Source organism: Symphodus melops (genome assembly GCF_947650265.1).
Source record: "Symphodus melops genome assembly, chromosome: 18".
Lineage (NCBI taxonomy): Eukaryota > Metazoa > Chordata > Actinopteri > Labriformes > Labridae > Symphodus > Symphodus melops.
Genome location: NC_136708.1, coordinates 17687954 through 17715746, shown reverse-complemented (window position 1 = coordinate 17715746; position 27793 = coordinate 17687954). Strand labels below are relative to the sequence as shown.

Genomic DNA, 27793 nt, shown 5'->3' with positions numbered 1-27793 from the left:
ATTTCTAAAGTCACAAACGAACAAAGTCTAAGGAATGCTTTCTACAATGTTTGAGGTATCCGTTATTCACTCTCCAATTGTATATATTAAAACTATATATGGAATAATAGTGTAAATAATGTCTGTAAGAAATACAAATAACCCCCCCCCCTTGCATCTATTTTTGTTTGCAGGTTTAATATTTAAAGCTTCTGCGTTAATTGTCTCAGTATAAATCATGAATCACAAATTCCCAGCGTTATTGTACTCGTTAGTATTTGTTTTCGTAATTTTCGGAGCATGCAATGATAAACTTTACGTGGGTGGGTGGCGGGGGGAGAGAAGAAAAAATATTAAAATTGAACTTTCATGGTCACGTGATGCTACTACGTCAGATGTAAACCAGGGGCAAGATGGCGGCCGCCGGAGGAGAGCCTTCCACTCAGAACATGTCGGATGACTTATTTAAAACCTTCATCACGGAGGTACGATAAGCTCGGTCTGATGTGGCGTATTTGAAAATATGTGCTGCTCCCCGTCAATCGGACCAACTCGATTGTTTAACGAGCCTTGTGTTTATCAGCTGTGAGGCCTCACAGACGTTAGCATTGGCTAACGAAACATGCTAACGTTTACTATGATGTTTTTGATGCGCTCTTTCGTCCTTCTTGAGCTACCAGACCCCCTTTGGGTTTTATCTCTTTGCTAAACGTCACCAAGTCGCTTTTTTGCTGGATCACAGTTTGATGATTTATCAATTCATCACAGTGCAGGTGCTGTTAGCTGTCTTAACAAGTGCCTCCTTTAAATTCCCTTTGCAGTTCCTGCAGAGCTGCAGGTAAGATGTATGTTTGAATGTCTGAATGTTGAACGTCTTAATGTCTTTGACAGGTGAAGCAGATCGAAAAGAGAGACTCTGTGTTGACATCTAAGCAGCAGATAGAGAGACTGCTCAGACCTGGCTCGTCCTACTTCAATCTCAATCCCTTTGAGGTGAGTCTCAAAAGTATTGAAAATAACTTTAACTCCATGTTATTAGAACTTAAAGATCAGAGCTGCAGTCAAACACTTTTACAAGTAACACATCTGTGAAGCTATACAAGGGTCTGGTGTTTGTACCTAATATATATATTTATTTTTTCTTTTAAAGATGCCTTGTGTATTTAATGTTAAAGTGCTTAAATTGCATTCCTGCTTAATTGATCAGAATTCATAAACTCCAGAGATGTCCCAATTAATCACGTGGGATACTCCTCTAAAAGAAGCTTCACAATGTTTACATCCTTTCAGGTGCTACAGATTGACCCAGAGGCAACAGATGATGAGTTGAAGAAGAGATTTCGTGCGGTAAGTGAAAGAAGAAAAAAAAAAACCATCCTGTGGTGAAGATGTTACTTTTGTTTGTTTGCTGTGTGAAGCGTCTGTATGTGTCTTAATACCTAATCCATCTCTCTCTCTCTCGTTACCGTGCAGTTGTCTATTTTGGTCCATCCCGATAAAAACCAGGATGATCAAGAGAGAGCACAGAAAGCTTTTGAAGGTAATTGTTGCAAGTGATTTTACAGTAGTAAAAGTTACAGTTTGCATTTGTGTCAGTAGATTAAAAAACAAAAAGGGGCGTGTCATGTTTTTATATCAGTCATGTGTCTTTACTTTGTTCTAGCTGTGGACAAGGCTTACAAACTCCTCCTTGAACCGGACCAGAAGAAGAGAGCCTTAGATGTGATCCATGCGGGACAAGAATATGTTGAGCATATGGTGAGAGACACAAAGTCCCTGCCCTTTCCAAACATTGTCACTGAGCTCTCCTCGTCTGTGTTTGTTTGGTAACTTTTTTATTTTCTGCCGTTCTCCATCAGGTGAAAGAGAAAAAGAAACAGTTGAAGAAGGATGGGAAACTGCAGAACGTGGAGGAGGACGACCCTGAAGTGGTAAGTTAAAGTTATAGAAATATGTTTTGAAATTTAATCTACACTTGAATGAAGATATGTTGTCAGGTTCTCCCAGCGATGGATACTTATATGAATTAAACTGATCTTTTGGTGACGATGTTTTAATGCAGTTTTATTTGACATGCTGTAGGATTCATCTTATTTTAAAGGATTTTTTAATGTAAATCCTTTCAATGTGGTTGGTTTTCAATTTAAAGGCTTCTTACACTGATTGTAAGGCAGCTTTGTTACCGATGTCCATTAACATTAAGGTTATGTATGATTTTTCTTTTTCTCAAGTTTAAGCAAGCAGTTTACAAACAGACGATGAAGCTGTTTGCAGAACTCGAAATCAAGAGGAAAGAAAGGGAAGCAAAGGACATGCATGAGAGGTAAAGCCCCACAGCATTATACGGATGGATTTTTGTTGTTGTTGGAAATTGTGATTCTGTTGGATCAGTGTCATTACACATCTCACAATTAAAAGTGAAAAACAGGCTTTTATTTTGAAAGTAATGGATTATTTAATTTTTTCTCCTAATACTAGGAAAAGAGCAAGAGAGGAAGAAATTGAGACAGCTGAGAAGGCAAAGCGAGACCGAGAATGGCAGAAAAACTTTGAGGTGAATTCCCCCCGGCTGCATAGCTACAGGATTTTCAGTAACAATCAGATGACATGTATTGGTTTAATTTAATAGCTTTTTTTTTTTTTTTAAATCAGGAAACAAGAGATGGCCGTGTGGACAGTTGGAGGACCTTCCAGGCTAAAGGCAAAAAGACCAAAGAGAAAAAAAACAGGTCTTTCCTCAAGCCTCCGAAAGTCAAGATGGAACAGAGGGAATGATGTAAAACAGGACTTTTATTAGCTCGAACTCACTGTTAGAAAAAAAAACCCAAGTTCTGTATGTCCTCACCTCGTCGTCTGCAGTCAGCCGTGCAGTTATCACCCCGTCGTCAGGATACGCGACAGATGATATTTCTCCATGTTGTCCCTGGAAATCGTAGTTTTGTACTCGGTTTTCTATTGTACATAGCTGTGATCTGGACGCAGAGATCAATACCTTCATCTCGCAAGAGACACCATGTATCTTCCACTTCTGTAACTGGTGAGAAAAATGTGATTTGTCTTTATTTTTGTCAACGTTTTTTTTTTTTAACTAAATAAAGCTTTGTGTTTGAAAGCAAGATGGTTGAAAAAAAGCGGAGTCAAAACGAGCAGAAAAGGACAATAGCTAGGTGTTGAGGATATATTCTCAGATAAGGGGCATTATTGTTTCTTCAAGATCCGATTGTAGTGACATTACTTGAGCAAACAATAGAACACTGTCTAGACTTTCACAGGAACATGCTGCGCTGTCACAGCACAGCTGGAAAACATTGAGATTATTTTACATGTTTCAATATCCACCTTAGTCCTGCATGTCTAAAGTGTATTCATTAAAATGTTGCCAATAAAACACCAAACACAGGACGGGTGTTTGATGCAAATAATTGCCTAGTTTTGTTGTTTTCAAAGAATAGAATCAAATATTTTGACACTTAGTTTTTCCAGATTCTGAACACTGGATGAATACAACTGCAATCATAGAGGGAGGTGTCAGAGATTTAATCATTTTTATATCGTTCATATTAGACAACAAATGCAGTAAACAGAAAAAAATGCAAAGATGGATACAAAGAAGAATCTGAGAAACAATGGAGTAAAGTGCAATCAACATTAATCCCTCTAAAATGAACATCTGAAGATTTTTTATTTTTTTGGGGGGTTCTGAAAGATTTCAGCCTCTGTCGTCACTTTTCCTTCTTGAGCCTTTTATCCCCAAGTCTTTTGATGTAATGGCTCGTTCAAACAGTCCGGTTGTCCTTCCACTGTGGCCTCACATGACTTTGCATGCATCTCCACCTGCAGCAGAAGAAGCGGCTGTGCCAGTTGGTCCGTTGCCGCTTCCCATCAGGCCGTCCAGGCTGAGGCCTTGGAAGGCACCGAAGAAGGAATCGTCCTTCACAGGGGCTGCTTTTCTGGCACCTGTTGTGTGCTGCGTATGGAAGCGAGAGGGAGATGATGCGACATTCAAAATATATATATATTTTTTAAAGTGCTTGTTTAATTTTCTAGCTCACTAACTCACCCTTGGGAGGCAGTGGTGGCTTCTAAAGTGAGTTCTTCTGACCGTTCTTTCTGCGTTCTTCTTGGCCAGGATGGCTTGTTGTCGTTTCCTTTGGAAAACACAACACAAGCAACGTGAGGCGCAACACGTGGACAAGCAGCTTATTCATGTGAGGAACAGCTTTATCCTCATTTAGCTCAGTCTCTCTGGCTAAAAGTGTCAGCTGGGTAACAAGGCAGTAACTGAAGACTCTAGCTGTCTAAAAACATTTCTTTAAAAATGGAGTTCAGATTGAAAGAAATTGAAAACCGGTCAAATAAAAATGCAGCTTTTCTTCTCTGTAAGAGGGATCTTATCTGAAGCCTACCTCTCTCTCTTCAGATCAGCCTGGTACATTCGCAGCCAGGAGTCCGGCACTTTCTGGCTGCTGCAGGGAAGGCTTCTCCTCCTGCTGACACTCTTCCTGCGGGTGAAGCTGTTTCTGCGGACAGACTGGCTCTTCTTGACGGAGGCATTTTTCCCCGACACACAGCTGGTGAACTGCTTCAGAGGGGCACCCAGAGACATGAGCGAATCCATGACGAAAATCACAAGTTGTTGCCAGTCTTCTTTTAATTTGCAGGAGAAATTAGGTTTTAATCTGAAAACACAAAAAGAAGAACAGTGAATTCACAGCTCTTTAATCTCATGTTGCTTTCTGATGTTTTTCTTAAATATGAATCAAAAATAAAAAAACAAAACTGTCTACCATAGCTTTTACTTACAGCAGTTAAACCAGGAACAAAATACACTGTACATGCATTAAAGAAACAGCAGAACTCACATGTATCTGTATTAGCTGTAGAAAACACCAGCCGATAAAGTCATTTGTCAAAGCTGGAAGCGTAGTCCTGTTTGTTGCATTGCTTCAGGTAGAGTACTTGTAAACACCTCCGCTTTGTCTCGGTCTGCTCTTATGGGGATCTGAGTGACGACCTCTCTGGACCTCAAACAGGATTAAATCACGACGCATGAGTCGTTTATCTCATTAACAGCCAAGCGTTCCCAAACAAACCTGCACAGGACAACAGCTGCTGGTTTAGATTTGAGCACAGAAACGGCTCATTCACCAGTGTTACCGTTCAGATGCTACCTTATATCTCATATAAAGCTAAAATCACATCCATACTGTGCAATATCTATATTTTTTTATATTTCATATCCTGCTTAAATCACTTTCATACTGTGTAAATATTAATATTTTTATATTCTATATACTCCTAAATACATTCTATACTGTGCAAATATTTATATTCTATATTTTATAGACTGCAAAAATTACATTTCATACTGTGATATTTAGACTTATATTTTATATACTGCTAAAATTACATCTCTTACAGTGAAAATAGTTATATTTTTGTTTATACCCTGCCATGGCTCACGTCTCATACAATGCACTATTTATATTTGACACCCTGCTATAGACCTGATATCTCGTACTGTGCAATAAGAAATCTGATGTCTGTTTATCTATTTAAATTTAGTATGCTGCAATCTGTAAGGAGTCCTACCACACATATCCCCTAACCTTCCGTTAACTAGGGTCACTCTTTTTTCTTTTTGACCCATACGCTTGTTGTTGTCGTTTTTTTGTTCTTAGCTGTGTGCACTTTAAGGTGAAGCCAAATAATCTCGTTGTACAATTTGTATAATGACAATAAAGGCATTCTATTTTATTCTATTCGGGGATGCAGTGTCTGCACATTGTTCAAAATCACACAATCAGCAGTAAAACATGTATTTGGTGTTCAAGTGACACCTGATGAGATCGTTGGAGAAAGGAATTGGGGAAGATGTAGCATAACAGACTGAATTGGTGACCATTCTGTGACGCAGGGAGGATTTCTTCTAATCCAAGTGTCTAGGTGTCATTCACCTCCATTGACTGAAACCTGATTCACAAACTTAAATGGCTCATTTCATTCAACTTGGAATTGAATCCAGGTCTTGAGACGCCCAACCATCTGCACTGCCACAAATCCGCTGGCTTGAAAACTTCAGGGAATTCTAAATATACTGAATCAATCCTATGTTTGTCCTTTTTAACTGTACTGCAAATATGCAAAGTATTCTTCAGTTGCACTTCACCATAACCGCTCACAAATCAGATCAAATTCTGACAGTTTAAGGTTCATTTATTTTGCATGCAGACCATCTGAGGGCCCTGCACTTGTGTTTACCAATTCAAGTGTTAGTAGTCCCCCAATAATTCACTAATCTGGAGTCCTTTTCTGCTACAAGATAGAATGAGGTCAGGGTTGAGTAGTGAGTCATGGTAAACAGTTTTAAAAAAAAAAAAGAAGAAAAAAAAAAGGAAGTGGCACCTTACCAACAGAAGCTTGTGTGACGAAGCAGCGACACACCTGCACCTGTGTCAGCAGATCATCCGTCTCTTCCTGTCCCGACAGCATGACATCTGAGCTTAGGGGGTTGAAGGGATATAACAGCAGTTAGCCAATGTAGGAAGCCCTTTTCTGCCAGTAGAAATAGAAGATGAAAATAGAGCGTAAATAACTTGATAAAAATAAACCAATGGTGAGTAACTGAGACATTTTAAAATTAGGGAGGAAGTTGGGTAAAATGGATACAAGTCAAAATTGTCATGAGTTAAAAAGTCACGTGTGGTTAGAGCCCCACGTACAGAGGCTACAGACCTCATTGCAGCAGTCTGCATGTCAAACCCCTATACAATAAAAGGAACAAAACCATATGTGATCAAGTGATAATTCTGAAGTTAAAGTTACATTAATGATGGCCCTAATAAGATTAAAGCTTTGTCCCCTAAATATTAACCATGACGTTTTTTTAAGTACGTCATGTTTTATTACAATGGACTTCCATTAAATAAAACTATTTACACACCATGTTTGACTTTGACTGAAGCTTTTCAGGGCATCACATTTTGCACATCTTCCAGCAGTATTACAAAGTAAGCTAAGAGACGCAGACTCAGACGAGGTATTTAAAGACAGATCACCTCCCTTCACCTACCAGAGGCCCAAACCGATACTGAGAGCACCATAAGCCTCTGGTAAGGAGGACTTAACTTTAATTCTACACAATGTTACATATATACAGTTTTATATTCTTTCATGTCATACAAAAAAAGTCATGTACAAGGCGGGGGGTGGAGACTATGACCTACTGCAACTCAAAATAAATACTATCAACAGGAGTTGTGTGTGGCTCGCTGGCTACCACCAGGAGCTGTGTGCTTAACCTCGACGGCAAAGGCAGTTTATGTTTTCATGTCTTTAAAAGTGTGTGACAAAGTTTCCAACCTGAACTACAGAGAAGCAAAACATTAACATAAATGTGTCACCCACACCATCCCACCGCTGCACAGACACGCACTCACTCACACCCAGAAAGCATTTTGTAACAAACATATATATATATATATATCTATGAATAAGTCAGACCAAAGAGGCCTGTGAGTGTGGAGTGTCCATCACCATTATCATCATCTCATTGGCGTGTCATAGCAGGCCTGCAGACCGGGGACTAAGAGTAAGAGTCTCCACATCAGAGATCATCCTTTTACAGATGAAAAAGACACAACAAAATTGATATGCAATGTAAGCTCTCACTTCAAAAACTTGAGACCCAATTTCCAAGATAATAAGATATTCAATTTGAATTATATGGTGTAACATAAATCGAGTATTTTGCACGTCTCCATGTTCAAATGGACTTGGGTGAAGACCTACATTGCATATACAGCTCCATCTCCTTTTTACTCTTTGCTTACATTTCAGAACTGGAGGACAATTCCTTTCAAAAATGGCGTACAACTGACTTTGCAGTGCTCATGTGCTCAGAAAATGAATTATTCTTTCACATGCTGATGAAACAAACATTTGGACGGATGGATGGAAGATGCTCAGAAGCTGAAGGAAGACAGGAGCTGCATAGAGGGCTACGTTGAGGCCAAAATAAAAAAAAATCCTTTTCGACTCTTCTCAAGGTTGGGTGGCGTATTTCGGCCTCTCTGTTGCAAGAACATGCCTCGTGTGGCTGCAGAGGTGGATGTCAGAGTGGCGGAGCAGGAAGTTCACGTGTCCATGCTTTAATGAGAAACATTTTATCTGCTCCACTTATACAGAAAGATTTTATTTCCTCTGTCAATCAGTCTCAGGAGGCTCGTGGGTCACCGGCTGATGTCCCGGTTTCCTTCCCAGTTCTTGCTGCCTGCTGCTTCACTGACGCCCCCGTTCTCAAAGAAAGGGTGTTTTAGGGCGTCGGCTAATGATAGTCTCTTGGTAGGCTCGTACTCCAACATGCTTTCAATGAGGTCAAACAGCTGGTGGTGTTCCTCCGCCTCTGACAGCAAGTACCGCTAAGAGTGGAAACAAGAAGGAGATTAAGATAAATACTGGGAGACTTCCAAGACAGCTAGAGTTTAAAATAGAATACACTTAAGTTCTGCTGCTGTATCACTCTTTTCACCTTTGGCCCTGCTTATCTTACTACTTTTTAATGTCGAATTCCCAATCTATATTTCTTACCCGTAAAGGTTTGCAATTCTCTCTGACATATTTCCCCGCTGAGGAGCTCTCGTCCCAGTCCAGACGACCACGGTAAAAATACTTCTGTTTCCTGAGGGGGTTTGAAAAGCAGCAGTCAATGGTGTAACTTTTCCTTTCAGAACAAGGTGCATTAATGTGTGTTTGATGGTCTTTAATGCGTTGCTATGTTCTCTCACCTCGTCTTGCGAATCATCCTAGAGGGAACCGGACCCAGGATTCTCTCCATCATGGCCAAGTGCTCCCTGTTGTCATGAGTCTGAAGGAGGAACAAGACAGGGAGAGACAGATTCAAAACATTATTTAAGTTTAAACGTCTGTCAAGTGGCCAGAGAACAAAAACACACAAAGTGTTTAATTCCCATCCAAAATAAAACATTATACTATAAGTCCTCCGTAATGTTTCACTAAAGTAAATAAAGACCAAATAAAAAAGTGATATCAAAGAAGAATATGAATAAAAGAAAAGATATTTAAAGGAAGTCTGAATGAGGTCAGGGTCCTGGGTCTGTTGTACCTGAAACAAGGTGAAACCAAGGTAGTATTCAAACAGGATACAGCCAATGCTCCATACATCACAGGGATGACTCCAGCCCAGCTCTAAAGGAATGAAACACAGAACAACGTGTCATACTGGAGAGAACTTCAGGTCATTGAGCTACATAGTGCAATTTAATGACAAGTTGTAATGACATTTGCCTGCAAGGAAAACAAAAAGAACAGCGTGGCAACGATGCATATTAAAGTCATAAACAAACTCAAACCCTAAAATGTTTGCTCCTTTAAAGTGACGTGTAATAGAAGTGCTGTTTCTGTTGTGCATGTGCTAATGAAAATATGCAGATGAACTTGATCAGGAGTGCATTCATGCTTCTTAAAATGTCTATCAAAGGAGGGATCGGTGGTGGGTCGCCATGCCCGGGCTTGTTCCACCTTGAACACCACCGCCCGTTTCCACAAGAACGTTCAGGAAAAGCCAAAAAGAGGAACGACGGAACTTTGACAAGGAAAAAAGCAACTAACTCGCTTGCTTGGAATACTTTCATGTAATAATGAGTTGGACCGTTCTAGTTGGAAATAATCCTAACTCCTTTAAAAGTGATGGTGATTTTCATATATTTACGACTGACATCCTCACCTAGTATGACCTCAGGGGCTCTGTAATGCCGTGTGGACACGATGGTGCTGTGGTGCTCGTGGTCAAAAGTTGCGCTTCCAAAGTCCACTACACGCACTGCGGTGCTCTTCACCGTCCGCTCTTCCCGTTTCTGAAGGGAGGAAACACAAGGAAGTGTCTTAAATGTAATGATTAACTCGGCTTTCAAACACAAAAACCCCTCACTGTACGAAGAAGTGCACACACTTATTAAATGCACAATCATTTGCCCACATGTTCAGTTTCTGCCTTTAGCAACAACCTAGTGGCCCCTCAGGGCTCCATACATAAAAAGTAATATCGCTTGTTTTAACATCTGTCTTACCTTCTCTACGTTGAAGGACATTGTGAAGTCGGAGTTTACAAACAGGATGTTCTCAGGCTTCAAGTCCGTGTGTGTCAGCTTATTGTCATGGAGATCTACGGAGGAAAAAACAAGAGGCCTTAGAGAAATGTACTCAAGTCGTCTCTTCTAAACATGGACTGATCTTATTCATGTGGTATTTTAAAAGACTTCAACTTATTCTAATAATATGAAGATTCATTTATAAATGGGGACATGATTTGGTTGTTCAAGAGACAAAAAAAATACAAAATTATTCAAGCATTTCTTCACAATTTGACGTTTGAAAAAGAAACTATTTCTCCCCGCTGCTCTTATCAAGTCAACAGGTGTCCTCTGCCTGCTGTGTAATGCCCTCGTGTGGCTACAGGCTGTCTACCACAAAGCCTTAGAGGCTTGCACTAATGCTGCTCAGTTTGAAGGCAACACATGCCGAAAATCAGTGAGGGAATATTTGTTGGATGAAAAATGGATTTTAGAGACAACTAAACTTTCTTAATCTTACTATTTATGTTCTCATACGTAAGTAGAAGTTATCTTGTAAACTTACATTTCACAGAGAGACAAAGCTGGTAGGCCATGTGCCTGACCTGACCAATGGAGTACGGCAGGTAGTTGTTTTCCTTTAGAAAGTCGAAGGTGCTGAGAGCTAGCAGCTCAAAGGAGATGCACATGTGACCGTGGTAGTCGAACCAGTCGTACATTTGAACACACAGGCTGCAAAGTAAACAGAATAAAGCAGGTTTGACACTTGCGTAGTGAACACTTATGAGTTATTCACAGCTAAAATAAACATATTTATACTAATCTTATTACACAAGAAGTTTAAGAACCTCTTAAAACTGGACAGGACTTTTTTAAGGTAACCTGTAGATGTAATCCAAACTAGTGGACACTTAATTGAGCTCTCACAAAGACTGTGGGGTGGGTTCAGGCATTGTAACTTTTACATATACATTTTCATTTCAACTGAATACGAAGGCAAAACTCACTACTTGTTATCAGGGTCCTTTTCGTTGATCTTCTCCAATACATTGATCTCCAAGCGAGCTGCTTCTTTGTACTTTTCTACATTCTTGATGATTTTCAATGCAACATGGGCTCCTCCCCTGAAAAACAAAAGAAGAAGCTAAATACAGAGGCAACAACCACGGAACGTTTATTACATTTTCAAAATATACAGACCGAGCTGAAGCACGTTTTCTGTTCACCTGTATGTTCTTCTCCGCTTTTCGTTCATATTCTGATGGTGTTTAACTAAACATTGTGTTGATATGAAGACAAATATTCTCTTTATAGAGTTGTATCACGGATGCTACTTCTGTGTCTGCTCTGAGTCTTTTTACATCTCGTCTTGCCTTAGATAAACGTTCACCGCGTGAACAACCAGATCAGGAGGATTTGAGGAGCAGTAGTCAGTATTCCTTCCTGAGAGCCTGACAACTGGGTTTTTGTTTTTGTTTTTCATGTAACCAGATACACACCTTCGATGGTCGATGCACTGCATCACCCTCCCAAAGGTGCCTTCTCCCAAAGTGCTGACAATCTCATCTGCAACACAGCACAAACAGAAAAAGGAAGAGAGAGGGGGCACGGGGGAAAAGAAAGAACAGGAGAGTTAGACGTGTGGACCAAGGCAGGGATACAGAATTCAAAAGTGTAGACAGGCAGATCAAATTTAGCGCCTGTCGCCTTTTCAAATGGCCGCCTATTCAATCTGGCAGGCTTGGGACCCTTGGAGCTGATCTATGGTAACTAAATGCATAGCACCCTGACACATGTACAGAAAATAAAGCAAGTTAAAGTGCTCCCTTCCTTTGATGACCAATTAGCAGTCATCGAAACAAAGAGGCACATGCCCAAAAGGACAAGAGGGTTATGTGTAAAACTGATTACCATTTCTACTAAACAGTGTGTGGTCATTACAATCACAAAGATGTAAATGTGCTGCTAATATGTGTGATGGCTGCATAACAGAAAGTCTAAATCAGTGATATGTGTCTACTGAGGATAATAAACAACAAATCCCTGAGATACTCGTGTCAAAAAATCTATCTTAAGTCAAATACTTAAAACTGTGACTGAGATTTAATCTGAAATGCGACAGAAACAAACAGCTGCAAGTGGGATTCTATGTTTAGGGAACTCAAGTAACCTGTGAAACATCGAAAATGCTCCACAGCTTAAAATCCTAGAACAAAAAAGGAGAAGGAACCTAAAGTCCCTCTCAAACTCTTCAACGTTCTTGCAATCCACCCTGCTATTGCAGCTAGAGCGAAGAGCATTCTAGCAAGGCATCATCATCATCATCAGGCACTCCCATGTCATGTAAATGCTCTATGCTTTAATACTCATATGGAGAAGGGTTACGATAGAGTAGTGGCAGTGAGTACATCTCTCTTGCAGGACGTCCCCACTCCGACAGATCAGGTGCCCTTCCTCGTCGTCCCTCACACTCAGTGCCCGCGTCCGACTGTCACTCCGCTGTTTTCACACCAAAATCGCCATCAGCAGGCCACGACCGGAAGGTACAGTGGGTTTTCATAGGCAGCCGCAGCCACGGCGTCAGGCGGCACAGGTAGACGAGGAGGGAGGAGGAGGGTGGTGGTGTTGATGTAGTTGTGGTGGTAGGTGGGTTTGGTGGTCATGGGGCGATTCACGCATGACACCACGTGAAGGAAATATATAACGATAGGGATATAGTGCAAGGGAACAAGTCAAAGATCACATGTTGTCCACTGCTCCTTTCCCCCCTCTACCTTTCAACCACAGCTGCTTACAAACAAGAAAGCAACTGGCACATCCATTCATCAACGCATGAACACGTTGTAACAATAATAAAACTAGTATCAAACTTATCATCTTGACTTTTCAAGTTAAATTACATGGTAATAAAATGAGAGAACCATGTGTAATCAAGCAAGAAAAAAAATTGATATAACCCCAACATATATGCTACATCAACCCCTTGCTTAGACTATATTTATAAACTGTGTGGCCCACATAAGCCACACAAGAAATTCAATTTTTAAATCCACCACATTTTAAATTCCCTTAAATTTGATTTTTAAAAAAAACCTGAGTTAAATTTCGATCTAAATGTTGAATAGAGTTTGGCAGAATATTTTCACTCTTTTTTAGCCTGTCTGCACTTAAAATAATCAGTGGCTGACTAAGTGTAACCTTGGCTCCAAGGAGCAAAAGTTTCAAGTTGTGATGGGTAAAAAAAAAAAAGTAACAACTTAATGCTTGACCTTTGCTAAGCTGCTGACAAAAAGGTGTCGATAAAAATGAAAATGCTCTGCCAAAAAAAGAAATGCCAAATGAAGCAAAATCCCGCTGACAAAACAAAAACAAATCATAAAGATTGTACTACTTACCCATTACAGAAGCTGGGGATAAGACACGGTTAAAAGAAAGACAGGGACAGAGAGAGCAGGGTGAAAGAGAAAGAGATGGCAAAGAGATGAGGAGATGTAAAACAAAATCTCGGGCTTGGCTGTACTCACCGAGGAGGATGGGCTATAGGACCTGGTTCTACGCCGCCTTCGTTTGTGCTTACGCCTGCTGCCTTTCCGCCGGTAAGACTCATCCCGTTCACGCTCCCTCTCACGGCCACGCCGGTAGTCATACATGTTTGGCGAGAAATCACGTGGGTAGTAACTTTCTGTTGCTCCATGTGGTTCCCGTTCTCTGTCCCGGTCTCCATCTCGGTTCTGATCCAGGCGTCTGTATCCCTCGCAGTACCTTCGGTCAAATGGCCGTTGCTCCGTAGAGCGATTGTCATAGCTACGGCTGAGTAATTGGAAAGGGGAATACATTAAAACTCAAAAGGCTCAAAGAAATGAAACTTCGAGAGAAACAACAAATCCTGTTATTGACACAAACTTAACCATACCTCCTTGAACGTGCAAAGCTTCCTTCCTGTCTCTGTCCCCGTCCCCTTCTGTCTCGGTCTCTGTCACTGCTGGAGGAGTAAGTAGGCGATCTTCTGTGTCGGTGTCTTCGACCTCTGTCTCTGTCTCTGTAGCGGTCCTTGTAGCTGCTTCGACTGTCCGAAGACGAGTAACGTCTGGTCTGAGGCATCTAAAAAGATAAAAGACACAAATATATGCAATGAACATTTGTTGGAATTCATCTGTTGAAGTTATCATAGAAAAATCTATACTAAAAAAACAAATGAAGTAAAAAGCCTGCAACAGTATTATTCAGAAATGCATACTATACAACTTTTAAGAAAATGTAAACCTCTTCACTGTTAAATTAAGCTCCTGATGAAAGGTTGGCTCGATGGCTCCTGAAATCTAGATCGGTGGTAAACTTGTTCCAAAAACAAAACAAAACACAGAAGCATGTTTGTGTTGGGAGGGACGACTATGTTTTCGTTTGAATACCCACAGCTACAGAAACAGCTCGTTCAGTTTGCAGTGGTAAAAAAAAATAGATGCAGCTAGACTGCTTAGGCAGACAAAGAAAAACATTGTGATAAATGAATAGTGGTCAAACTCTGTTATGCATGTCGATAACCCTGTTGCATGATAATAAACTTTAAAAAAAACTACAAGCACAGACTACCGTGAAAATATCCTGAATGTTGCTTCAAATCAAAGCAGACGTTAAACGTGTTATATATACTACTTATTAAACATATATCATGATTTTATGTAAAAGACATTAATGCTACTTAGAGATATGAACATAAAAGTTCAAAATATGCTTCGTTGTTTCTGTTTTTTTTTTTTTTTGCAAACCATGTATGAAGCTTCAATCATAACACTGCCGTTAAGGCGGTTAATATTAATACACTCTACGTGATGTAGGCCCAGACAATGATTGTACACGTTTACAAGAGCTGTTTACAAGAGCTGACATATTTGTAGTGATAAAAAAAGACATCAAAACTCCAAATCAGCAAACTATTTCACCAACGAGCGACGTACTGCATGCTAGCATGCCCCGCTAGCAACATTAGCTAATGTAAATAATTTGGCCGCCATCTTAGCATAGCTACGTTCATCTGTTAGCTTCACGGCTACTATTGCTAGCATTCGTTGAATACTTTTTTTTCTTCCGGAAAACGTCTCAAGTAAAAGCATACGACACGACAGCGCGTATATTATATCTACCGTTTTAGCGGCGAGGCCTGTTCGCTTGTCCCACAAGAAATCCGTCGTGGCGTTCCAGTGTTCTCGTTTTATGTTCTTGCTGGCCTAATGCTAAAGGCTCCGTGCTGCTGCCTGTTCACAGAGTTCTGGTTCAGACTGGAGCTGCTCACGCCTCCCTGCGCCCACACTGTTTTTACCCTGTACGTACTCACACAGAGCAGACACACACACTGAACATAGCTATAGAGTACCGGTACTCATCCTCATAACATGACTAGAATAGATTTGATACGTTTATTGTCATTATACACAATTTACAGTACAACAAAAATTATTAAAGCTTCACCTTTAAGTGCACACACACACACACACACACACACACACACACACCATTGACTGTAAAAAAGAATACAAAAATACTCACAAAAATTATTAATAAATAAAAGAATACAAAAAGCAATAATACAAAACACATAAAAAATAACACTAAAATACACAAAAAAGATAACTAAATAAAATTATACAAAAATATTCACAGGCATCAGAATCAGCTTTATTAGCCAGGTATGTTTAACACACAAGGAATTAAACTTGGATAGACTGTGCTCTCTGTAAAATTTAACACAAAAAAAGGACAAGTAATTAAAGAGTAATATATATAAAAACTAAATAAGATAATAGTGCAGCAGTGAGTAGTGCAAAATGATGATGAAGTAAAGATGAGGTTTAGTTATCTTTTACATACATTATATGGAGTGTGCATAGATGATCATATAAATTAAATATCATATTGTACATTCACAGTGACAGGGTTAGTTCAAGGGTTTCATCCAGACCTTAGTCTTTGGGGGGGGCATGTGAAATGCATTTTGCGCCTTTTCTTTTGCTTTTGAATTCAGCAGTTATCATCTGGTCACAAGACATAAAGAAGGTGCGAATAATTTAACTCAACAACATTTGGTTGACAAAGGAGTGTTTTTTATATACTGTAATGTTGACTCTAGCAGTTCACACAGGAGCTAAGAACTAAAACAGAGTCCTTCCTTTTGGTAGGTTGGGAGGGTCAGCGCATGTCTAAGTTCAGTGTGGTAATGATGTGAAACTGTTTTAAGATTTAAGTTGTATCTTTTAAATAGTTTTATTTTTAAAAAGAGATCATTTCAAACGCAACAAATTTGTTAGTATTTTCTTTCTTTACTTATGACCAAAAGATCTTATTGACGACTCGAGTGGAGGGTCTGGATGTGCTGGTTGGGTTAAAGGTGCAGTATGGAGATTTGGTTGTGAAATTTCAAAGTTGGAGGGGTTATGGTTTCACTGTTGCGGGCCCACCCACCATAAGGTAACAATGTGATCAAGTGTTTAATTGTTAATTTGATCATTCTAAATTATCATATATTCTTACCACAGTTCTTATTTTGACCCACTTTTCATCTTTGGATGATCAGTTTGGAGTTGTGATGGTGCATTTTAGAAAGGCACACTTGAACTGTAAATAATCTCCCACCTCTGGTGTTTTTGCCCTAACGATGAACAACAACAAAAATCTTTGATAATATTCCAAGGAACACAATCAATACTTTTCACAATTATGAAATATTCTTCACAATTATGAAATGACATAGTTGACATTATATCAAGCCAAACATTTGATTGAGAAAAGGAACAAGTTATCAAGAAATGCCCGATCCTTACAAGTTATACCTTGTGAAGGAGACTAATGAGCCTTTCAAATGATATACAGTAAAACACCATTTAGTATTATAAAAGGGGAGAAATAATTAACAGAAGTTATGTTTCCAAATTTCACTTGAGGAGTTTATATGTAGAAAAGATACTACTTAGGCAAAGAGGACAATTTATTTTTATTTAAGAAACAAATAACTAAATACAATCATAACAGATGATACATTTTATAATTTGTAGATATCATGGAGACATTCAACAAAGATAAAACCAGCTGGAGCTTTCACATACAGTAGATCCCATTTCAGCCACCTTCAGCAATAGGTGACCTTTGGCATCATGAACAAATACCTAATGTACTGAGCTCCAGGCCCAACAACACAGATCCTGAAAAACACAGGTGAGCAGCTTTCACTGAATATATATCCGGCTCCATCTTGAAGCACAGCGTTCAGTTTTCCTAATCTGTCCTTGATCCATTATTTTGTTTGTTTTGATGATTCTCTGGTTCACAGTACAAGAAGAAGAGGAGACAAGTAGCATAACAGGAATAATAACAATAAATTCCTGTTTTTAGAACTTCCAGAATCAACTTTTACCATTCACAGTTTTTTGCTGAGCCTTTTCTAACTGCATTTTTTTCATATTAATCATGTGTTCCAGGCGCATGGAGCCTCGATAGAGCAACTCAATGTGTTGATCTTCCTGAAAAGGATGAAGCACAAAGTAATGTCAGTCATAATATCTAAATCAATATAACCAGTGAAAAAAAACAACACAAATCCATAACAAAAAAGTTGGGGAAAAAAACGGGCACAGGTACTGACCTCAAACATAACCTTTATTAAACTGCTGTCAATCTCCAACACCTCACACTTCTTCTGGACTCCTTCATATTCTGCATTAAGCTTCTGTCCAAGTTTGTAAGATGTCTGAGGTGGGAAAGGCAAAGACTCCAGATAATCCTCCAGAAAATCCCTGTGGGCACCATCGGGAACATCATCCAAGGGCTTTTTCACTGTCACAAAAAAAAAAGAACAGTTTGGAATTAAAGTCTTGCCCTTTGCTTGTGTGCCAATTACATACAAAGTCAGCGTTTTTGCAGCACTTAAATGTGTCTTACTTCAGGAGCGGAAAAAACCTTGTCTGTAAATTTGTATACAAAAGGTCTGGGTGCGAAATGCAAGAATTAAACCTACGTGGTCTGAAGACCTGTCGGAGCTTAGGTAAGCCAACATAATGGGGAGTGTGATCATCAGCAAAAACCAGGAACCTGGAGATGGAAAGTACATATACCGCCACAGTAAATGCATTTGGTCTTGTAGAAAAGCTAGAACCTCTTTAATCTACGTTATTTTGAAAAAAGTTATCCATCAAACACACACAAACCTCATGTGATTTTTCCTGTTGGGGAGCTCTGCCAGGATACCAGGGAAGAAGTTGGACGAGTCAGCTCCACACTTGATCACAACACGACAACCAACTTCCAGCTCGTTTACCTTTGGAGTGCAAGTTAAGGCGATGTGGTGACCGGAGACAATTTTCCTCCCCTTCTCAAAACCCACCTTGTATCTGAGTCTATTATCTGCAGAATAAATTTTTTTTTAAAAGTTTAAACAAACACCCTTAGAGTAATGTGATCTCTGCATCCTGAATTTGTGGTGGCTACATTACACAAGTAAACTCTTCATGTCACTATATTGAAATCTTCCTCCCTAGTTACCGCAGCCATATGCTGATAAACCCAATTCACTCCAGCTGCTGCGTTAACAGCATGTGAATATATGGATGGGATTAGTTCATACTGATCTTCCATTAGTGTGTGAATGGGTAGGTGTGAGTTGCAGTGTCAAAAACGGCGCTAGCTAATGTCTAATCTCTGTGAAGAGTTGAAATTATGGTAATTACCTACACAGATGGATTTCTGTCACATAACCATCACCTACTATTTGTCAAACAACTGCATAATAAGGCACCCTTTAAAGATCTGTTATCAATATGTTGCGTTATACAGAAATCTACCTGTTGGTATTATCTCCAGGATTTTTCCTTCCAGCCAACTCATGGCTTCCTTTCTAGCCACGACATCCATGTTGACACAGAGTTTTCCCCTTGGCACGCTTACAGAAGTATTTGTGGCAACAACTGACGATTGGCTTGAAGGTGTCACAACTGTGTGTCGAGAAGAAACAGAACGTCAGCATCAACTCAGCTCTCGTCTTGCATATTACAATATCTATATCGTGATTCTTTTTAAATGAATATCAAACGTTCCCCCAAATTGTTGTGTCAAATGAGTTTTAAACATCAACCCAGACACCAAAAACTGTCATGTTGTGCCAGGTTCAAGTGTTTAAGAAGATGGTATTATTCCCAACTTAGTTTACAAAACTATTTGCTCATTAAAGTTGTCATAAACCTTTCTAAGTGCCAACAAAGTGTAGTCTGGTACACAGCAGAGAAAAAAAACAAGTGCAAAATCTTCCGACTTTCTTCTGCTACAGGTGTTAATTGTTTATTTGGCGTTTTCTTTTTGCCTCTTACTTGTTGTGTTTGCTGCAGATTTCGATGTTATCGCGGTCTTAGCGTTGCTATTTGCGTCAGCTTTGGTTTCTGATGAGTTCTCCATGTTGTCTTTAGCATTGCTATTTGCGTCAGCTTTGGTTGCTAACGATTTCTTTTTGTTTTCCTTGGCATAGCTGTTCAAACTGGCTTTGGGCGCAGATGTTGCATTGCTTTTCCCATCCGTAGTTGTACTTTGTTGGAGTTTCGCAGGTCTCCCTGCAAGTCTCGTTCGTTTTCGTTCAATTTTTCTCCTCTTTTTTAATCCACTGTTATAACTTGTGATCGAATAATCAGAATCCTGCACGTCATTTTCTGGTTCCCAATAGGTATCAGCATCACTGAAGGATTCATCATCACTGCGAGCACTATGAGGAGGAGCACTCTGAGGACGAGGGCGAAGTACAGGCTTGATCTGGTGATCGGGAAGTTTGTTCAAGGCCACCACTGCTTTTCTCTTCAGATTTACAGAGCCCCTAATGCCACTGTTCTCCATGTCCAAAAGGTTTAGTAATACAGGTTTAGCAGCTGGAGAGCTCAGGCCTTGGACTGGAGAGGTATCTCCTACAAATGAAATAAAAGCACCGTTCAAAAAGATGGTGGTACACAACAACAATTGGTTGAAAACAATAAGCAAATGTCAGCGATTTAATAAGTTGTATCCCACCTAGGCCTTCAGTTTTATCATCTTGTTCATGATGGTTGTCATCTTCAGAATCGATGTCTCTGTATTCCCATTCCAGTAAAGAATATTGTTTCTTCACAATTGCTTCCCATCCTGCCACAGACCTGAACACATGCAAGGAAGATTGCTTCATAAGAAGAATTCAAATTAGAAGTCAGAAGTGACCGGAGAAAATCTTTGAAGTATATATCGTGTATCGCCATTCAGCTAATATCAAGACAAGATTTTCGGTCCATGCCGTCCAGCCCTACATGAGAAACAGGTTGTTTACAGGTGTAACCAAAAAGAACAAATGGCTTTTATTATAGTCAAACAGGCTTTTAAAAGAGGCAAAGCGGGGGCGTGGAATTGACGCAACACTCACTTGCAGAGCTTCAGGAGTTGAGTCGCCTGTGCTTCCCTTTTTTTCAGCAGAGACTGGATGAGGGTGTATTTCTTTATATCTAGGACACCTGTAGACAGCAGCTGCTTCTTTACCCTTCCTCTGATCCACTTTTGGAGCTCCTCTTTGCACATCTCCATCTCATCCCCCTCCAGTCCATTGTCACTACAAGACACAAGATTTCAAAATACCATTTTGGTTTTGAGCTTTAGAGATACTTCTATGTGGATTATCATACCTTTAAACATGCAGTTATTATAGCTGTTTATTCAAATGTCTAGTGAGCTGGATACCATTGGTAGACTTGGAGGCAAAATAAAGGTTTGAAATCCAAAAGTTGTGACAGCGCGTGCGCCCTTTTCCCCACCTGGACTAAAACAATAACATCTGAAGATAAACACATTTACAGCACTTCAGAGTCTTTACTATGGCTAAACTGCTTATCATAAATTGATATCTCAGCCAATAAAGCTTATCTGTGTTAAGCACCCATGCAGCTCATGATGCTAATGTTACGTCTACTATTTCATGGACAAGCACGGATGAAAAAGTCATTTAACAGAGCAAGGAAGACTATGCTGCAATTATTATTGTGCTGTGGGCTATTGTTTCCATATCAAGTATTGTTGTTTTTTTACAGAAGTGATTAAGTTGAAAATACCTTAAATCAGGCATCAATATTTCCTTTTTCGGCTTGCCAACGTTTACGGTCTATGCGTGAGTTCGCCTGGCTTCCTGTCTTCTTCGTGTCCTACTGTTGAGGACAACAGCCTCTCACTGCTGCCCCCTGTGTCCACACAGAGCAGGTACAGACACGCGTCTCTCCAACGGTTTTTTTAATTTAAAATACAAGCAACCAAATTCAATTCCTAATCAAATAAAAAAGATTAGATCCATCTGTGTTTTGTTTACTGGAGAGTACTTGCTTGAACAAATTAATTCAGCTCATCTTTTGACCACATTAGTTTTCCTCCAAACTGACAGAAGAGGTGTCAATACCTCAGGTAGAAAACAAATGTGAAAATAAGTTGTTTAAATCAAACAGACACCAAAATATCTAAATATACAACAGGAGTACTAAACTGTGAGTGTCCTGTGGTCTCCCTTTGAATATTTTCAGAAACGTACGTTTTTCTGAACTCTGACCATTTTTTCCTTTTTAAAAATCTTTATTAATTATGTTGTCGTTCCTGCAATATTTCTGCCTTGCCGTTTTTCCAAAGCTGGAGTTTCATGCAAAAAGCACATGTTTTATATGGCATTAGAAGATTTACTTTAGCTTTGGGTGTGCACTTAAAAACATTTTGCCTATTTACGCATAATCCAGAATGTGAACAGTTTTGTAGTGAAGACATGAATTTACTTTATTTCTCTTAAAATAGGGGTTTGGGACGTCGTCATGGCAGACAGGGTGAGTGTGTGTGAGTGAGAGAGTCAGACAGTGTATCAGAAATAAATGACACTATCCTGGTAATATTGTTAAATCACAAAGATTTTATCTAATCAACACATCTCCCTTTCAAATTAAAAGTTTCACAAAACTAAGAGTTCAGAACACATACAGTATGTAACACAAACAATATAAACAGGATTCAAACAAGGATAGAATTCGAGATCTTTCTGATCACCTGCAGAGTATATAGAGGCCTCTCAAAACGTGTTTCAGTGGCGTGCGTTTAGAGATTAACTTGTTTGTCTTTCTTAGATGGGGATCATAAAAAAATAAAAATGGTCAAAAAAATCATCTACTGTACAAAGCTGCCCTAAAAACAACTGGGCAACACTTTCAGGTACAGTTTGTGGTTGGAAAACACTTCCATGGACAATTAAAGTCTTGTTAGAAAATCCATAAAAATCACATCCTTGAACAATATGTTTTTTAAAATGTCAGCCAGATCCATTCTCTTGCTGCTGCTGCTGCTCCTCCGATTCTCTCAATCTTAATATTCGTCTCATGTGTTCAAGTCGCGTGGAGCCCCGATAGATCCACTCTTTCTCTTGGCTTTCCTGCAAAGGGACAAGCATTGTTTTTATACAAAAACATTTTAATTAATATTAAAGGACATTTATGTACGCGTTTTTTTCTTCTTCAGTAAAATAAAAGAAACCCCCCAATGTAGACTGACCTTGTAAACAACCTGCATCAAGCTGGAGTCGATGTCCAGCACCTCACACTTCTCCTGGACTCCATTTAAGTCAACAGAAATGCTCTGTCCAGCCTTGTAAAGGGTTAAATGTGGACACGGCCAGTCCCTCATGTACCGAGTCATAAAGGACTTGTGTGGGCCGTCTGACAGGTCATCTAAAGAGTTTCCTACTGCCAATCAAAAAAGAAGAAGGGTAGAATATTTACACATTGTTTCTTTCAGGCAATCAGCCAAGCTTCAGTCAAATACACTGGTACCATTACGTTCAATGTTTGCCCACATTAGTAATTTGTGTTTGCACTATACATTGAACAATGGTTGCCCAAAAGTGGGAAAAGTTCATTTACTTGTGGCTGTAATACAACTCTAGAATGATCCTGGAAAACAGAGATGACATGCAAAATGTTAACCAGCACATTTTTTTGTTTGTAGAGTAAAAGTGAGTCCCACTAAACTTCTGTCTTCTTAGTGAAAAGTTCTTCAGTTTGAAATCACTGTTAAAGCAGAATAACATTAAGTATGTAGCAAATAAAATCATCTGAAATACAGATACAAATCTGTTGTGAATTGAAATAGGACTCTAATTTAAGAATGTTTTAAATAAAAAACGGGTGTCCATGCTCTCTGTGGCGGAGGTAAACAATGCCCAGGACAGTCTTTGTAACTTGACATGAACTCAAAGACATAACACCCAAACTCACGTGGTCTGCACACGAGGTGAAGTAAAGGTAAACCAACATAGATGGGCACGTGATCATCAGTGAAGACCAAGAACCTGGAAAGTTCAAAAACGTTTTAATTCAAACTCAACCTTTTGTGAAAGAAAGTGGGATGGACTGGTTGCTGACTGTGTTCAAAGTAGATGAGAAGTTTTCAAAAGCACTCCGAGCGACAGATACTTAAAGGGTCTTTATTATCATGGCTCAATCATCAAAGCCAACATGGGTCAACCACGGTGGTCTACATCACCGCTAAAACTTGTGTGATATTACTTTGAAAAATACATGATTGAGAGATGTCGGAAATAACGCTGCTACAAACACACACCTTAAACGGTTCCTTCTGGTGGGGAGCTCCGCCATGATGGCAGTCTGAAAGTTTGATGCGTTGTCTGGACAATTGACCACCACACGAGCGCCGACATACAGCTGCTCCAGGTTCGGAGTGGAGTCAAAGGCGATGTGATGGCCAGACACGAGGCTTCTTCCCCTTTCTTCAAATTGTACTTTGTACTTTATGTGTCCATCCGCTGAAAAATTAAACATCTTCCATAAATGATGGACAAAAAAAAATAATAATCATCACCCTTACTAATTATGTTGCTTGATAGTTGCTGGAAACCAGTCAGAAAGTAACAAACAGTGTTCCCTTGTTATTGTACCTGGAAAAATGTGCAAAATATCAGCCTATATGAAAATGTCCAGACATTATCATTATTGTCTAATTTTATTGCAGATATAAATAAATAAAAAATCATTTCATAGAAGTTTAATGGTATTATCATCATTCTCTTTCACCAGCAGGGTGTGCTGTGTGGATTATAACCAGCACTATCCCCCTCCACAGGGTCAGTCAGTGATGACTAACATGAGCAGTTACTTTCCAGTTGAGTGATCATCTTGTCTTCATCAAATATCTTTTCCCAAGTGTTTGATAACTGCATCTGAGGAAGTACCGCACAAAAAGTGTGTATCTCATATGTATATCTACAGAACCACATAGATCTAATAAAGATATCTATCCCATATCTGTCTGACCCTGTTAGAAGTATTTTAGTAATACAGAGAGCCGGGTACTGATATCCTACCAACAATATGAAACGCCTTACGCTTTGAAATGATCTCCAATATTTTTCCCCGCTGCCATTTCATGTGTTTCTTCCTGGCCAGGACCATCAGGTCCACAGTAATCTCTACTTCTGGCAGGTCAGGTCGGAAGTTTCTGATTTCATCAGGGCAAATGGCAAAAGCTGTTGATACAATTATAGGAGATGCTTCTGGTACTGTGGAAAAAACAGAACAAAGGGAGGCAGAGTTAAATATGGATGTCTGGTTGTACAGTTTTCAGGGAAAAACTGTAAATATTTTGAGCAGCGACAGAAATTTTCTGAAACTATTTTTTTCAAGCTTGGAAGCTTTAAAAAAAAAAGTGAAAAGTGAATGAATGCAGTACGTCTTTCCTCATTTCTTCGCGTTGTGTGATGTTACCATTGTTGTTATTGCTGGTTTGTGCAGATGCTCCACTTGTTGAACTCTTCAGGCTTTTTCCTTTTGTTTGTGTCTTCTTTGACTTATCAGAGCCACATGAATCATTTCCTGGTTCCCACTGCAAATCGGATTCAGAGCTGCTGAGGGATTCGTCTTCACTGTAGAACTGCGGAGGCGTTGGCGGCCGCAGAGCGCTTATCTTATAGTCCGGGAGTCTAGTCAAGACCACCACTGCTTTTTTTATGACACCAAGAGATTCCGAACAGTCCTCCCGTTGCCTCTTTTTGCTTAGAGTCTCATTTGAGGAGGGAGAAGACTTGCATGTGGAATATGACTTAAGTTCTGAAAATAAATAAATATCTGATTAGCTGTGGTGTGCAATGAATAAAAAAGCAACAACTAATCTACAGCATAGAAAAAGCTACAAAAATAACTCCATGAAATACAGATAGACTTTATTGTCATTGTTACAGTTACAAAGACATATCATTGTGCTGGGAGTGCACTGATCTATTGCGACTATGAGCACGGACACTAATTTGTTCCCTGACATCTTGAAAATGGGAATGTGTGGAACCTTGGATTGTTTCTCAAAAGTTTGCTGATTACACAGCCCTGTCGCCATGGAGATGTCCCTGGCCTAGGTCCAACACAGGCAAAGCAGCAGGTTTGTAAGGGGGGGGGGACTTTCAACCTCACATCTTAAAAACAGATATTTTGAAGAGCCATAAAATAGAGAGGAAAACAGTCTGCATCACTGAGGACTCTTCACATCCTCTCGTATTAGAGCACCTATGGCCCCAAAACAGGACTTAAAATATGTTTTATTCCCACTGTGATAAGCACTTGAATCAAGGCAAGATAAACACTACTTTTCGGCACTTTGCATTACATTTTTGTAATGGAGCTGTGTCCATTACCAGGGATAAAAGGTGTTCCAGCCAAAAGAGTCCCTGGGGAAAGAGAAGAAGAGAGAAGGTTCCGGCCTAACGAGGACCAGCTGGTATAAAAGCAGCACACTCACTCTGCCAGGGGGAGGCTAGGGTGAGGTGCTGCGGGGCATGCTGCCAGACATGTGGTTTTTAAAATTGTTTGTTTTGTTATTTTGTAAATAAATGTCACCTGGGTGCACATGAAGAAGCCTCAGCTCTACTTTGTCCTCCAGAACGCAGTATAGGCTATCCGTGACCTGACGAATGTCACAATTTTATATGTATAAAAAGTGCTATATAAATAAAGCCGATTGATTTATTTAAATGTGCTTTTACTTGTTTGTAGAGCTGTTGGTATGACTATGGGTGTGAATGTTTTATGTTGTTTGAGCCTCTAACCAAAGGGGCTTTCTGTCACTATGTGATACACAATACAGGTTTTTGAATCTTCAAAATGTTGCTTTTTGCACAGTTTGATTAAAAAACTGACATAAGCTTACCGTCATCCTTTATTCCCTCTTTGACCTTGGAAATTCTTATCTTCATCTCACCCACCTCCATAATCTCTGCAACACACACACACACACACATTACATCACTTTCAAATTGGAGATGGAAGAAATGGGGAAAATGTTGATGGAAGATCGTTTTAACCAGTTATGTTCATATATATGCTTGAATTTCCCTCGGGATCAATAAAGTATCTATCTATCTATCTATCTGGTTTTTCTTCTATCTATCTTTCTGGTTTAGAGAGGAGGATTGTTCAGTTTACAAAACGGTTGGTTTGAAAACGGTTACACGTTAAACTGCCAAACTAAGAAAAGTTAAAGCAAGTCATTTGAAACTTACCCGTTAAGCCCTAGTTATCCTCTTGAAAATGATATCTGTAACAGATTTTTCTTGTTATTTTGATGAGATAGTGTGTGTTTGGCAGCTTGAAGCTAGCGCCGACACAGCTAGCTCGTTAGCTTGATAGCTTCCTTGTGTAAAAGGTTCCAAAGTTTAGCGCGCACTCCACAAGCGCGCTCCTGATTTCGCCTTGCTTATGACTGGAAAATATTGGGCAACATTTTTTTTGTAATGTTTGACCACCTAAGCATAATGTTGAGCAAAATTAGCATCAACCACTGCCACCATTTTGATATTAGTTTTTTTTTCTTAGTTTGTATATTATGTTTTACAAACCAGCAGAATTAGAAGTGTTCGCCACCTACCGGACCGGAGGTGAAACAGCACGACTTTTCAAAGAGGCGTCTGCCCTTCTTTTGACTATTTTTGTTGTGTAATGAACTTATATCGTTAATTAGATCAATAACATCCCTCTGTCTTTAATACAACTTTAAATATTGTCTAATTTTCCACGTTTACCAACCTGAGAATCAGTGACATATGTTGGGCCGTAGAAAGTAGAATATTCAAGTGGCAAAGGTCATCTTGAGCTCAAGTTGCAGCTTAGAAACTAAAACGTTTATTAATAGACATGAGACAGTCATAATAGGTATGAATTGTTTTAAAAGAATACATTTTTCATGACATTGTGTGAGGGTTATATCTGGGCTAATAATTTACAAAACATCTTTCATACCTTTTCCACAAATTCATTTTTGTCCCCTTCTTTTTATTCATACCATTGAAAAGAAACAATTGCAGCTGATAAAAGCTGGGAACTCACTCAACAAGTTGTATAACAGTATATTGCCTATTAACGTGATATTATTAGTTGTTAATTCATTCACTTGCATTGAAAGCAAAGCAATGTATGAATCTCTAAAACGTAAACTACATCTCAGACTCTATATAAAACATTTTAAAAAAGCAATTTTATTTATAAAGTTTATTCCACAATGAATACCATGTTCTTGATAGTAAAATTAAAAATTGTCCCAAACTATATCAACTTTTTTGAGTTGAATCAAGTTGAGTGCTCTGTCTGAGCACTGAAGTCCCAATATGTCCTCTCTTGAAGCAGATCTTTAAGTTCTCTCATCACTTTCACTTT

At 39.4% G+C, this 27793-nt stretch overlaps 5 protein-coding genes across 12 annotated transcripts; 1 reads left to right on the top strand and 4 right to left on the bottom strand.

The window, feature by feature from the left end:
• Nucleotides 1-355: 355 nt before the first annotated feature.
• dnajc8 (DnaJ (Hsp40) homolog, subfamily C, member 8) lies at nt 356-3095 on the top strand. Its single transcript, XM_079368947.1, has 9 exons — nt 356-464; nt 871-972; nt 1270-1326; nt 1453-1519; nt 1643-1737; nt 1839-1910; nt 2211-2302; nt 2458-2533; nt 2632-3095. The coding sequence occupies exons 1-9, from the start codon at nt 393-395 to the stop codon at nt 2752-2754; spliced, it is 756 nt and encodes a 251-aa protein (XP_079225073.1). The 5' UTR covers nt 356-392; the 3' UTR covers nt 2755-3095.
• A 410-nt stretch (nt 3096-3505) lies between these two features.
• On the bottom strand, nt 3506-7602 carry LOC306839973 (uncharacterized protein). 2 transcript variants are annotated; one of them, XM_079368949.1, is made up of 6 exons: nt 7516-7602; nt 6390-6534; nt 4842-5072; nt 4386-4658; nt 4040-4127; nt 3506-3946 (listed from the first exon to the last, which is right to left on the bottom strand). In XM_079368949.1, exons 4-6 carry the CDS (start codon nt 4595-4597, stop codon nt 3788-3790), a joined length of 459 nt encoding a protein of 152 aa, XP_079225075.1. In that variant the 5' UTR covers nt 4598-4658; nt 4842-5072; nt 6390-6534; nt 7516-7602; the 3' UTR covers nt 3506-3787. The 2 variants fall into 2 exon arrangements, with proteins under 2 accessions (XP_079225075.1, XP_079225074.1); XM_079368948.1 differs by lacking the exon at nt 4842-5072.
• On the bottom strand, nt 7093-15415 carry clk2a (CDC-like kinase 2a). 4 transcript variants are annotated; one of them, XM_079368944.1, is made up of 13 exons: nt 14334-14442; nt 13984-14171; nt 13595-13880; nt 12479-12569; nt 11570-11636; nt 11078-11194; nt 10636-10802; nt 10068-10162; nt 9725-9854; nt 9104-9186; nt 8766-8845; nt 8569-8659; nt 7093-8399 (listed from the first exon to the last, which is right to left on the bottom strand). In XM_079368944.1, the coding sequence occupies exons 2-13, from the start codon at nt 14169-14171 to the stop codon at nt 8211-8213; spliced, it is 1584 nt and encodes a 527-aa protein (XP_079225070.1). In that variant the 5' UTR covers nt 14334-14442; the 3' UTR covers nt 7093-8210. The 4 variants fall into 4 exon arrangements, with proteins under 4 accessions (XP_079225070.1, XP_079225069.1, XP_079225071.1 ...); XM_079368943.1 differs by lacking the exon at nt 14334-14442 and adding an exon at nt 15212-15415 and having other exon boundaries at nt 8153-8399; XM_079368945.1 differs by having other exon boundaries at nt 8153-8399; nt 14342-14445.
• Nucleotides 15416-17038: 1623 nt separating this feature from the next.
• Nucleotides 17039-21325, bottom strand: LOC306839192 (uncharacterized protein). Of its 4 annotated transcripts, none has more exons than XM_079367738.1 (10): nt 21167-21325; nt 20488-20670; nt 20106-20227; nt 19556-20002; nt 19421-19501; nt 18899-19048; nt 18266-18461; nt 18076-18149; nt 17704-17894; nt 17039-17581 (listed from the first exon to the last, which is right to left on the bottom strand). In XM_079367738.1, the coding sequence occupies exons 1-10, from the start codon at nt 21178-21180 to the stop codon at nt 17465-17467; spliced, it is 1575 nt and encodes a 524-aa protein (XP_079223864.1). In that variant the 5' UTR covers nt 21181-21325; the 3' UTR covers nt 17039-17464. The 4 variants fall into 4 exon arrangements, with proteins under 4 accessions (XP_079223864.1, XP_079223866.1, XP_079223865.1 ...); XM_079367740.1 differs by lacking the exon at nt 21167-21325 and adding an exon at nt 20932-21075; XM_079367739.1 differs by lacking the exon at nt 21167-21325 and adding an exon at nt 20744-20897.
• A 654-nt stretch (nt 21326-21979) lies between these two features.
• On the bottom strand, nt 21980-26988 carry LOC306839194 (histone-lysine N-methyltransferase SETDB1-B-like). Its single transcript, XM_079367744.1, has 8 exons — nt 26644-26988; nt 26292-26357; nt 24860-25201; nt 24481-24654; nt 23700-23901; nt 23354-23427; nt 22632-22822; nt 21980-22512 (listed from the first exon to the last, which is right to left on the bottom strand). The coding sequence occupies exons 2-8, from the start codon at nt 26350-26352 to the stop codon at nt 22393-22395; spliced, it is 1164 nt and encodes a 387-aa protein (XP_079223870.1). The 5' UTR covers nt 26353-26357; nt 26644-26988; the 3' UTR covers nt 21980-22392.
• Between the last annotated feature and the right edge of the window lie 805 nt (nt 26989-27793).